The sequence below is a fragment of the Silurus aristotelis genome (assembly GCF_946808225.1).
Source record: "Silurus aristotelis genome assembly, chromosome: 29".
NCBI classification, from domain to species: Eukaryota; Metazoa; Chordata; class Actinopteri; order Siluriformes; family Siluridae; genus Silurus; species Silurus aristotelis.
In genome coordinates, this window is record NC_139602.1 from 12,043,027 (window position 1) to 12,053,026 (window position 10,000).

Sequence of the window (10,000 nt, forward strand, 5' to 3'; positions counted from 1 at the left end):
CCATTTATTACAGATAAACGATGTTGAGGTGCAGTGATGGAGATCAGAGTAAACTGTAGTCCTGAGTCAGTGTAGCAGACTATTGATATTAACTACAGTCCAAATCCCTTAAAGCTCCCATGTTACTTTAGTTCTTACTAATGTACTGGAACCACCCAAGGCATAGATAAGAAACATCACCAGCTGCACAGAGTCGCCTCCAAACAAAGAGAACATCATCCAGAGGCAGACCAGGACAAAGTGGGAAGATCTGAGGAGGGAAGAGGAGCAGGAACAGTGGTCACTGGAACCTCAGGAGCATGTTTAACTCGACCGGGAGAGAGAGAGAGAGAGAGAGAGAGAGAGAGAGAGAGAGAAGAGGGTGACAGGAAGAGAAGGATATGGATTATTAAGTGTCCTTGTTGTTGTATGAAAGTTAAGTCACTGTGCAGTTGGGACTCTGGTAAGATTCACTCTGGCAGCAGGACTAAAAGGCAGAAGCAGAAGGAAACACAGACATGAGGATCTCTGGGATAAGAGACGACCCACCACACCACCGTCAACAAACCTGAGTGAACGTGTGAGAGTGAGGAACACTGTCCCAAACACTGATTGGAAGGTTGTTCCATAACTGTGGGGTTTATAAGAGAAACATCTGCCCCCTGCTGGAGTCTTCATTATTTGAGGTACCAACAAATAGCCTGCACCTTTTGATCTAAGTAGGCATGGAGGATCATCCTGGTACAGAAGTTCACTCAGATACTGCGGCGTGAGAGCGTTAAGTGCTTTATACGTCAGTAGTAGTATTTTATAATCAGTGTGAGATGTAATTGGGAGCAGTGTAGATGATTAAAACAGGGCTGATGTGATCATATTTTCTAGATCTAGTGAGGACTCTTGCTGCTGCATTCTGAACTAACTGAAGCTTATTTCTGCACTTACTCCAACACCCAGACAGTAAAGCGTTACAGTAGTCTAATCTAGATGTTACAAAAGCATCAACTAGTTTTTCTGCATCCTGTAACTACATCATATTTCTAATTTTAGCAATATTTCTAAGGTGAAAGAAGGAGATCCTGGTGATATGATTCACGTGAGACTCAAAGGAAAGACTCGAGTCAATAATCACACCGAGGTCTTTGACTGCCGTACACGCTGAAACAGAAACACCATCCAGAGATGTTAGGTAATCGGAAAGTTTGCTTCTAGCTGCATGTGGTCCTAGTAAAAGTACTTCTGTCTTATCTGAGTTGAGCAGAAGGACGTTATCAAGCATCCACTGTCTAATGTCCTTTACACACTCCTCAACATTGTTAAGCTGATCTCTCTCATCTGGCTTTGCTGAAATATACAGCTGTGTATCATCAGCATAGCAATGGAAGCGAATACCATGTTTATGTATAATTTCACCCAGAGGCAGCAGATATAAAGAGAAAAGCAGTGGGCCTAAGACAGATCCTTGCGGAACACCAAACTTTACCTCAGAGAGTGTGGAGAACTCACCATTAACATCAACAAACTGATAGCGATCAGTCAGATAAGACCTGAGCCAGGAGAGAGCTGTTCCCTTTATTCCAACAACGTTCTCCAGTCCAGCAAGCAGGAGATGATGATCAATGGTGTGAAAAGCTGCACTGAGGTCGAGCAAAACAAGTAAAGAGACAAAACCCTGATCAGAGGCCAATAACAGTCATTTACCACCTTAACTAGCGCTGTCTCTGTGCTATGATGAGGCCGAAATCCTGACAGATACATTTCATAAATGTTCTTCCTCAGTAGATGTAAACAGAACTGCTGTGCAACAACCTTTTCTAGAACCTTGGAGATAAAGAGGAGGTTTGATATTGGTCTGTAGTTGGACAGCTGACAGGGTGAAGGTCAGGTTTCTTAATTAGGGGGTTGAAAACTGCAGTTTGAAGGATTTAGGTACAAAACCAGTGCTGATGGAAGAGTTTATTAGAGAATGCAGGTTAATGATTTTGATGAGGAAATAAATGAAATAAAGTCCCCCTTCTCCACCTCCTCATTTACCTCCTTCTTCCTCTCATCAACCTCCATCCCCTTCCTTCTGCTCCTCCTCATCCTTCTCCACCTCCTCATTCACCTTCTCCTTCTCCTCCATACGTTCCTGTTTCATAATGATGATGATGATGATGATGGTTACTATCATTATAATTATTATTATTTTGAATCAAATGTTGGTTGTTCTGATGTCATTAATCTGCTTATCTCAGCAGATCTCACCGTTCTTGTAATTGATGTTAATATCAGATGGCATTTTGAAGGCTACATTTCTCCCACCTGGTCACATGACCCTTTAAAATCTTCCTCTCCGTGACTGAAATGCGTTTATGTGCAGTATTACAGAATCCACTGACTATTCTCAGATAACTGATGAATCCTGCAGTGTGTGTGTGTGTGTGTGTGTGTGTGTGTGTGTGTGTGCGCGTGAGAGTGTGTGTGTGTGCGTGCGTGTGTGTGTGTGTGTGTGTGTGTGTTTGTGCGTGCGTGAGAGTGTGTGCGCGTGCGTGCGTGCGTGCGTGAGAGTGTGTGTGTGTGCGTGCGTGAGAGTGTGTGTGTTTGTGTGTGTGTGTGTGTGTTTGTGCGTGCGTGCGTGAGAGTGTGTGTGTGTGTGTGTGTATGTGTGTTTGTGCGTGCGTGCGTGCGAGTGTGTGTGTTTGTGTGTGTGTGTGTGTTTGTGCGTGCGTGGGTGCGTGAGAGTGTGTGTGTTTGTGTGTGTGTGTGTGTGTGTGTGTGTGTGTGTGAGAGATAAACGGATGTGTTTGTGATGTCAGTGTTTAAGTCATGTCACGTAGCATAGAGCCACACAGGTCCAATCATCAAAGATCTGTATTCACTCCTTAGAACCAAAAACTTCAAAAGTTCTTCAACCCCCCCCCCCCCCCCCCCCACACACACACACACACTCCCCTTCTCCACTGAGAGGCGTCTCTCCCACTGCAGTCTGTTTATACTGAACTACGTCTCTCTTACAGAACACCATCATACAACACAGCTATAGAGTCGAGTGATGTGTGGTACCTCCGTGAATAAGATGTTGAGTGACCAGGAGTGATGGAGTGATGAGTGGAGTGATAAAGTGATGAGTGGATTAATAAAGTGATGAGTGAAGTAATAATGTGATGGAGTGATAAGTGGAGTCATGGAGTGATGAGTGTTGTGATAAAGTGATGGAGTGATGAGTGGAGTGATGGAATGATGAGTGGAGTGATGGAATGATGAGTGGAGTGATGGAGTGATGAGTGGAGTGATGAGTGACTTATTATTGTAACCATTGAATCAGGAATCGTCTCAGATGAAATACAGAGAATTACAGCAATACTGCTTTTTATATTTCATCTCTCTCTCTCTCTCTCTCTCTCTCTCTCTCTCTCTCTATTATTGCACTCTCTCATGGGGAAAAGGTCAATTTATTATTATAGGTCCTTTGTTTGTATTATTCTTTCTTCCTCCTCTTCTGTCTTCTCTTCCACTTTCACTGTTCCCTTATCAGCCCATAGACTCTGAATTTAAGACTCTGAAAGAGAGAGAGAGAGAGAGAGAGAGAGAGAGAGAGAGAGAGAGAGAGAGAGAGAGAGAGAGAGAGAGAGAGAGAGAAGGGCTGCTGTTTAAAATCCTCCAATCCAGGTTTGGAGAAAAAGTCAGTGATAAAATCAGTGTAGCAGATAACAGTGTGTGAGGCAGGAGTTAGAGGTAAGAGAGGAGTAAAACAGGAGTGAGACAGGGGTGTGAGGTGAGAGAGGAATGAGAGGTGAGACAGGAGTGAGACATGAGTAAAACAGGGGTGAGACAGGAGTGAGAGGTGAGGTGATCAGGTTACCTGTAATGACACCCTGATGGTTATTGATGATGATGATGATGATGATCTCCTGTGTGTGTGTGTGTGTGTGTGTGTGTGTGTGTGTGTGTGTGTGTGTGTGTGTGTGTGTGTAGATATCATCAGTATCGTGTGTGGATCACAGATCAGATCCGTCACAGACCATCAATGAGACACCGGACTCCATCAGCTCTCAGGGGAATGTGGCGGTAAGCAGAAGAACATAATGATGTACATGATGAGGTGATGAAGCTCCTCACAGCTGCACACTGTTTATACACATGGAAATCCAAATACAACAAATACAACATGAAACATGAACATAACCGGTTATACAGCTCTGCTACTTATAAATTATAAGTGACGGCTTACACACACACACACACACACACACACACACACACACACACACACACAATTATTATAATTTATACATACACACTATTAACCAGGGTTTATATGTAGACACACATTATAACAGAGGGTTTACACACAAACACACACACACACACACACACACACACACACACACACACACACACACACACACACACACACAGTAATATAGAGAAAGGCAGATTGGCAAACAGAAAAATAGGCAGAGACAGAGATATATATATGTGTGTGTGTGTGTGTGTGTGTGTGTGTGTGTGTATTTCTTCCTCTCTGTGTGATGTAATAAATAAAGTAGAATAAACTGCAGCTCACAGCTGAAGAGTAAACGAAGTGAAGCTCTCAGTGTTTGAATTCTCTGTAATTGTATCACTGATTTTCAGCTGATATTAAAAAATGATTGATTTGTGTTGAGGTATACAGATGTGTGTGTGGAATTGTGTACAGATGTGTGTTGAGGTATACAGATGTGTGTGTGGAGTTGTGTACAGATGTGTGTTGAGGTATACAGATGTGTGTGTGGAGTTGTGTACAGATGTGTGTTGAGGTATACAGATGTCTGTTGAGGTGTGTACAGATGTGTGTGTGGAGGTGTGTACAGATGTGTGTGGAGGTGTGTACAGATGTGTGTGGAAGTATACAGATGTGTGTAAAGGTGTGTACAGATGTGTGTATATTAATTAGAATCGATTATATGAGTTAGTATTAGATTGGATCATATTAGATAAGATTAGATTGAATTAGATTAAATTTGTTTAGACATTATTAGAATAGATTAGATATGATTGGATTAGATTAGATGGAATGAGACTGGATTAGATTAAATGAGATTGGGTTATATTAGTTAGGTTTAGATTTGATCAGATTAGATGGGATTATATTAGATGGGATTAGATTGGATTAGACAGCATTACATTCGATTAAATTAGATAACATTAGATTGGATTGGATTAGTTTAGAAAGGATTAGGTTAGATTGGATTAAAGTAGATTGGATCTGATTTGTGTTCCATATATAATGAAGAGTAAATATGTGTATCTGGAGTCAGACACTTCCTGAACTTTCCTGTTGCTGTAATCTGGAAAGATTTGGATTATCCGAGTTTGGATTACAGTTTGAGGAACACCAGTGTGATGAGAACGTTAATCGTGTGTGTGATGGAGGAGAGGAGTTCTGCTCCACACGTTACATGCATGATTAAAATTCTGAGTCCATGCAATGGTGAAGTAAATGCTTAGAAACAGTGTGTAGGAGACCTGAGAAGATCTGTGAGGAGCATTGAGAGTTCCTGATGATATGGAGAACTGATTTGTTTTAAAATAAATATATTGAGGATTTGTATAAATTATACCGAATGATGATTCTGGAGATGACGGAGATGAAGGAAAAACTCCCTGAGATGATTTTAGGAAGAACTCAGTCGGGTGTGTATGTGGAAGAGGGCAGATAGCGTGAGGTCGTTACTCCTCCACGTTATGCAGCAGAAGCAGCAGTGTGAATAGTTCAAGCGTAGATCTTACGTTCCTCAGGGTGAAGCAGTGGTAGAACCTGACAGAACCTGTCAGAATTATTTACAGTGTAAATTGTGAATTTGGAGCTGCTGCATAACCCGACTCTGAACACCCAGAACTTTCCTCACATGAACACTGAACAGCCTCTGATTCTAAACACTCTCCTGGAAGATCTGAACCTGTACAGAAGAATGCCAAGTTCTCTGGTGCTTTTCCCTTTTTCTGCATTTCCTATTTCTACACATAATTTCTCAATGTTCTGCTGCGTTCCTGCTGATATTCTGCTGTGTTCCTTCTGATGTTCTGCTGCGTTTCTGCTGATGTTCTTGTTTCCCCTACATCATTGTTGATGCAGACACGTGAAAAATCAGGAGTTTAAAATAAAATCCTGTAAAGGCTGTAAAATGGAAAGAGATGGTGTGGAGAAGTGCTGGAGTTGTTCTGCCTCAGAGACAGAAGCTGAGCTCTTTACTGCAGTGTTCAGATCAATAGTGCGACAGATTTTCCTCCTGTGGAGCAGAACTGAGATTTAACACCAACACTGACAACCAAAACCCTCGTACTCTTAATTACAAACTCATTCTCCTTCAGTGTGAAAACACTTCAGTATCACCTGCGTGCGCACACACACACACACACACACACACACACACACAGAATCATCACTTCACCTGATTGCTTTGTCGAAGAGGTGTGTGTGTGTGTGTGTGTGTGTGTGTGTGTGTGTGTGTGTGTTTAGTGTAGGGGAACAAAATAAATCTATAATCAATTTCACACACACACACACACACACACACACACACACACACACACACACACACACAAGCTCACCTGCTTCTGTAATACAGCTCCATTTCCTTTACATCAAACTAGCATTATAGTAAACATGCTAATCTATAAAATAGCATCATAAGAGATCGATTAGCATAACAGTAAATGTAGTTAGCGAAACTGATTAGCATAAATGTAGTTAGCGTATTTTTCTCCATTCAGGGTTAAAATGACAAGGAACTGCGGCGTGATAAAGTTATAAAGCTGGCGATGAAGCGACGTGTTTAATCTAGGAGTGTTTTGAAAATCAGCACGTCTGTGTTTCAGGACAGAGAAACGAGGACTCGTTAGAAGGAGAACACAAAGCAGTGACTTCGGTCTCACACGAGTGACCTTGACGCAGCCACCAGCTTTATCTTTAATTAAAGAAGCAATTAATTTCCTAATCGTTTGGAGAAAAGGAGTGCGTCGTTCTCTCAGCGCCGTCCTCCAGACCGACCCAGACAATCTCCACCACGCACTCGTTCACGCACACGTTTACTGTCACCTCGACCCCGCGGGAGTTTTACACTTGCGCAGAGGAGAGAGAACAAGACGCATTCCCACATCACAAAAAACCTTCATCACTACGGCATGAACTGCAGAAATAAATACATTCAATTATAATAAACACTGACACACTTGGTTAGCGTTTTCTAGAATGTTCACTCTTAGTTTGTAGATTAGCGTGATTATTATAGTGCTAGTTTGTAGTTACTTTGTGAAACATTTGTAGCTGCAAAAAAAGCATCAGATGTTTTTGCTCTTCCATCAGGTCAGTGATGAACATGCACAGAACATTGTAGAAACCTCGACTCAAGCTTCATCATCATCATCCATGGAGGCAATGTCTCCATTCCTCAAGAAGAAAGCACACATCCTGGAGGTTCTTCGTAAATTGGAGGAATCAGATCCCTTGAAGTTTTATCCACCAGCCTGCTATCATCATCATCATCATCATCATCCTCACACCACACAGTCTCCTGTCCCCAGAGAGATGAGCAGAATGGTGACCCCGAGTCCACATCAGCACCAGTGTAGACAGTCCAGTTCCGATTCAGATCTTCACGAACACACTCATGTGAATGTTGAGGGACAGCAGGAGAGTCATCTGTCTATAAACTTTGGAGGTTGTCCATCTTGTCTTATCCTCCAGCAGACATCAAGCTTAGAGTTGCTGAAGGGAAATCCAGATCTTGGCATGGCTTCAGGTTCTGGCAAAGATGACACAAAAGGATTAGTGCATCCAGAAGGTGGCGCTTCAGAACAGAGTCCTAAAAAAAGTGTTGACAAAAGCAATCATCCAAGCTCAGGAGATCAAAAGAAAGACTGCAACAAAAGACAATCAAGCAAGATATCACCTACAACATCCAAATATCACCCTGATAAGAAATCTGAAACTATTCCATCACCTAAGGTTGCGAAGATGAAGGAGACTGTCAAAGGCTCCACAACATCTGAGAAACAAAAGCCTGAGATCTCCAATGGAGACTCGATTAAGAAATATAAAGAAAGTCCAGTGTCCAGGAAAGCATCAGTTGGATCATATTCTTCTGCCTCACTACCTGAGAGGAGCACTGCAGCATGTTCTCAGGAGAAGGTGGTGGAGAAAATGTCTACACAAACTCCAGTGTCTCTCTTTGGTGAATCCAAACCTTCAGCATCAACACTCTTAAAGTTGCTCAAGGTACCTTCAGCACCTGAGAACAACGGCTTTCGCTTGAGTCCTCAACTCACACGCAACTCAAAAATCCCATGCAGGAATAACTACGAGATCCAGACACGGAAGGCAACCACAACAGAAAGCACTTCCTGCTCCAAAACAGATTCACACACTGGCACCTATTCAGCCCCAACATCTCCATCAAATCTTGAGGAAACATCATCCAGTCCTACAAAAGAGCCACAGTATAGTAGTCACTCGGCCCCGAAAAAAAGCAAGGGTTCAAAAGCAAGTGCTCAGGTTACTCTCTATGAAAATGTTGTTGGGCCTTCCACTGCCAACTCCACCACAGTTGACCAAGACCATGCAGAACAGCTGAAGATGAACTGGAGAGAGGAAAAGGTTCTTAATCCACTTTCTTCAGATTCGTCTACTAGCACAAGTGACTCCTCGTCCTCCTCATCAGATCAGGACACAGACACAGAAAGTCCTGTTTGGCAAAGACCTCAGAACCACTTTAGCCTTCCAAACTCATCATCTTCTGTGTGTAAGGCTCAAAGGATGAGCTACCCCAGCATGAAAGATGCATATCATGAAGGAGAAGCTCCAGTTGCATCTCCAAAGGTTGGACCTTCTGGTGCTTCTCAGGTCGCAGTTAAAAGAAGAGACAAACAGCTGTCAGTGCAGGACAGGAGAGAAGTCATCAGCAGCTACAGTGAGACGAGTTATCACCCGTTCAAAGAACGACTGGCGGTCCTTGGAAGACTGCAGAATGTAGAAGATTTGCATCAACCCGGAGTTAGAAAAGTAGCACTAAGTAGTGTTAGCAGAGCTGCTGGATCTCCTGGGAAAGGAGAAAGAAGCAAAACAGCAGGACGACAAATCGAGAGAATCACACTGGAACAAAGAAAACACACTGGATCTCTGGAAGGAAAATCGCATCCCAAACCCAGCTTTGGAAACTATACCAAGATACAGCATGCCTCATCATCTTCTTCAGAACGGAAATACATCACAAAAACAGAAAGTCAGAAAACCATTGCAGGCTTACCTTCAACCACCTCTTGTGAAACCCTTGTAATAATGAGAAGCTATGGGAAGTGTCCCAATCCTCTTCACAAGACTGTACAGAGTCCCCAAAGCAGTCCCACCAGAGGACAATCCAAGTCTCCATCCAAGGCTGGAAGTGCTTCTTCTTACCCTCGAGGAATGAAACCGGTTCAGGAAGAGCGCATGAACCTTCAGAAGCATCAGTCATCCAAACTCACAGCTGGGAAGAAAAAGACCTTCACAAACATGGACACCTTCCCACTTCCACTTTCATCCAAACCTGCTCCTGACTCTGCTAAGTCTGCTCAAGAGAAGAGACTTTCTGTCCCCCAGTCCTCAATTGAGCAGAAGGTCATGCGAGGGATTCAGGAGAATGTCCTGAAACTGCAGGAACAAGATCGAGGTCACACTGTGGAACCGAAACAGAAAGCATCCAATGGGATCGCAAGTTGGTTTGGTTTGAAGAAAAGCAAGCTTCCTGCACTCAGTCGCAAAACAGAAATGTCAAAGATCAAATCTGGTATGTCTTCATCGTCGACAACGTCAAGAACCAAAGACACATCAGGCACCAAAGGAGGTTCCAAGAAGGTGGTGGACAGTTTAAATATCTCCAAGCTCATGGAAAAGGCTGAGGATTTACGCAAAGCTCTGGAGGATGAAAAGGTTTACGTGAAAGGAGTGGGAATTCCGCTGGATCGCTCGACGCGAGGACGCTCGTGTGAAGTTATCATGGACCAAACGCAGGGTCAGTTATCG

General features: G+C 43.1%; 1 protein-coding gene across 5 annotated transcripts in view; it reads left to right on the forward strand.

Annotated features, from left to right (window-relative positions):
• LOC310722789 (nck-associated protein 5-like) overlaps window positions 1–10,000 on the forward strand; it is a 35,018-nt gene that overhangs the window by 13,164 nt on the left and 11,854 nt on the right. For all 5 annotated transcript variants that reach the window (XM_083535503.1, XM_083535506.1, XM_083535505.1 and 2 more), the window contains exons 7-8: window positions 3,934–4,026; window positions 7,307–10,000. The exon at window positions 7,307–10,000 is cut by the window's right edge and continues 53 nt beyond it. In XM_083535503.1, the coding sequence (XP_083391629.1) occupies window positions 3,934–4,026; window positions 7,307–10,000 (2,787 nt within the window). The remainder of the gene's footprint in view (window positions 1–3,933; window positions 4,027–7,306) is intronic.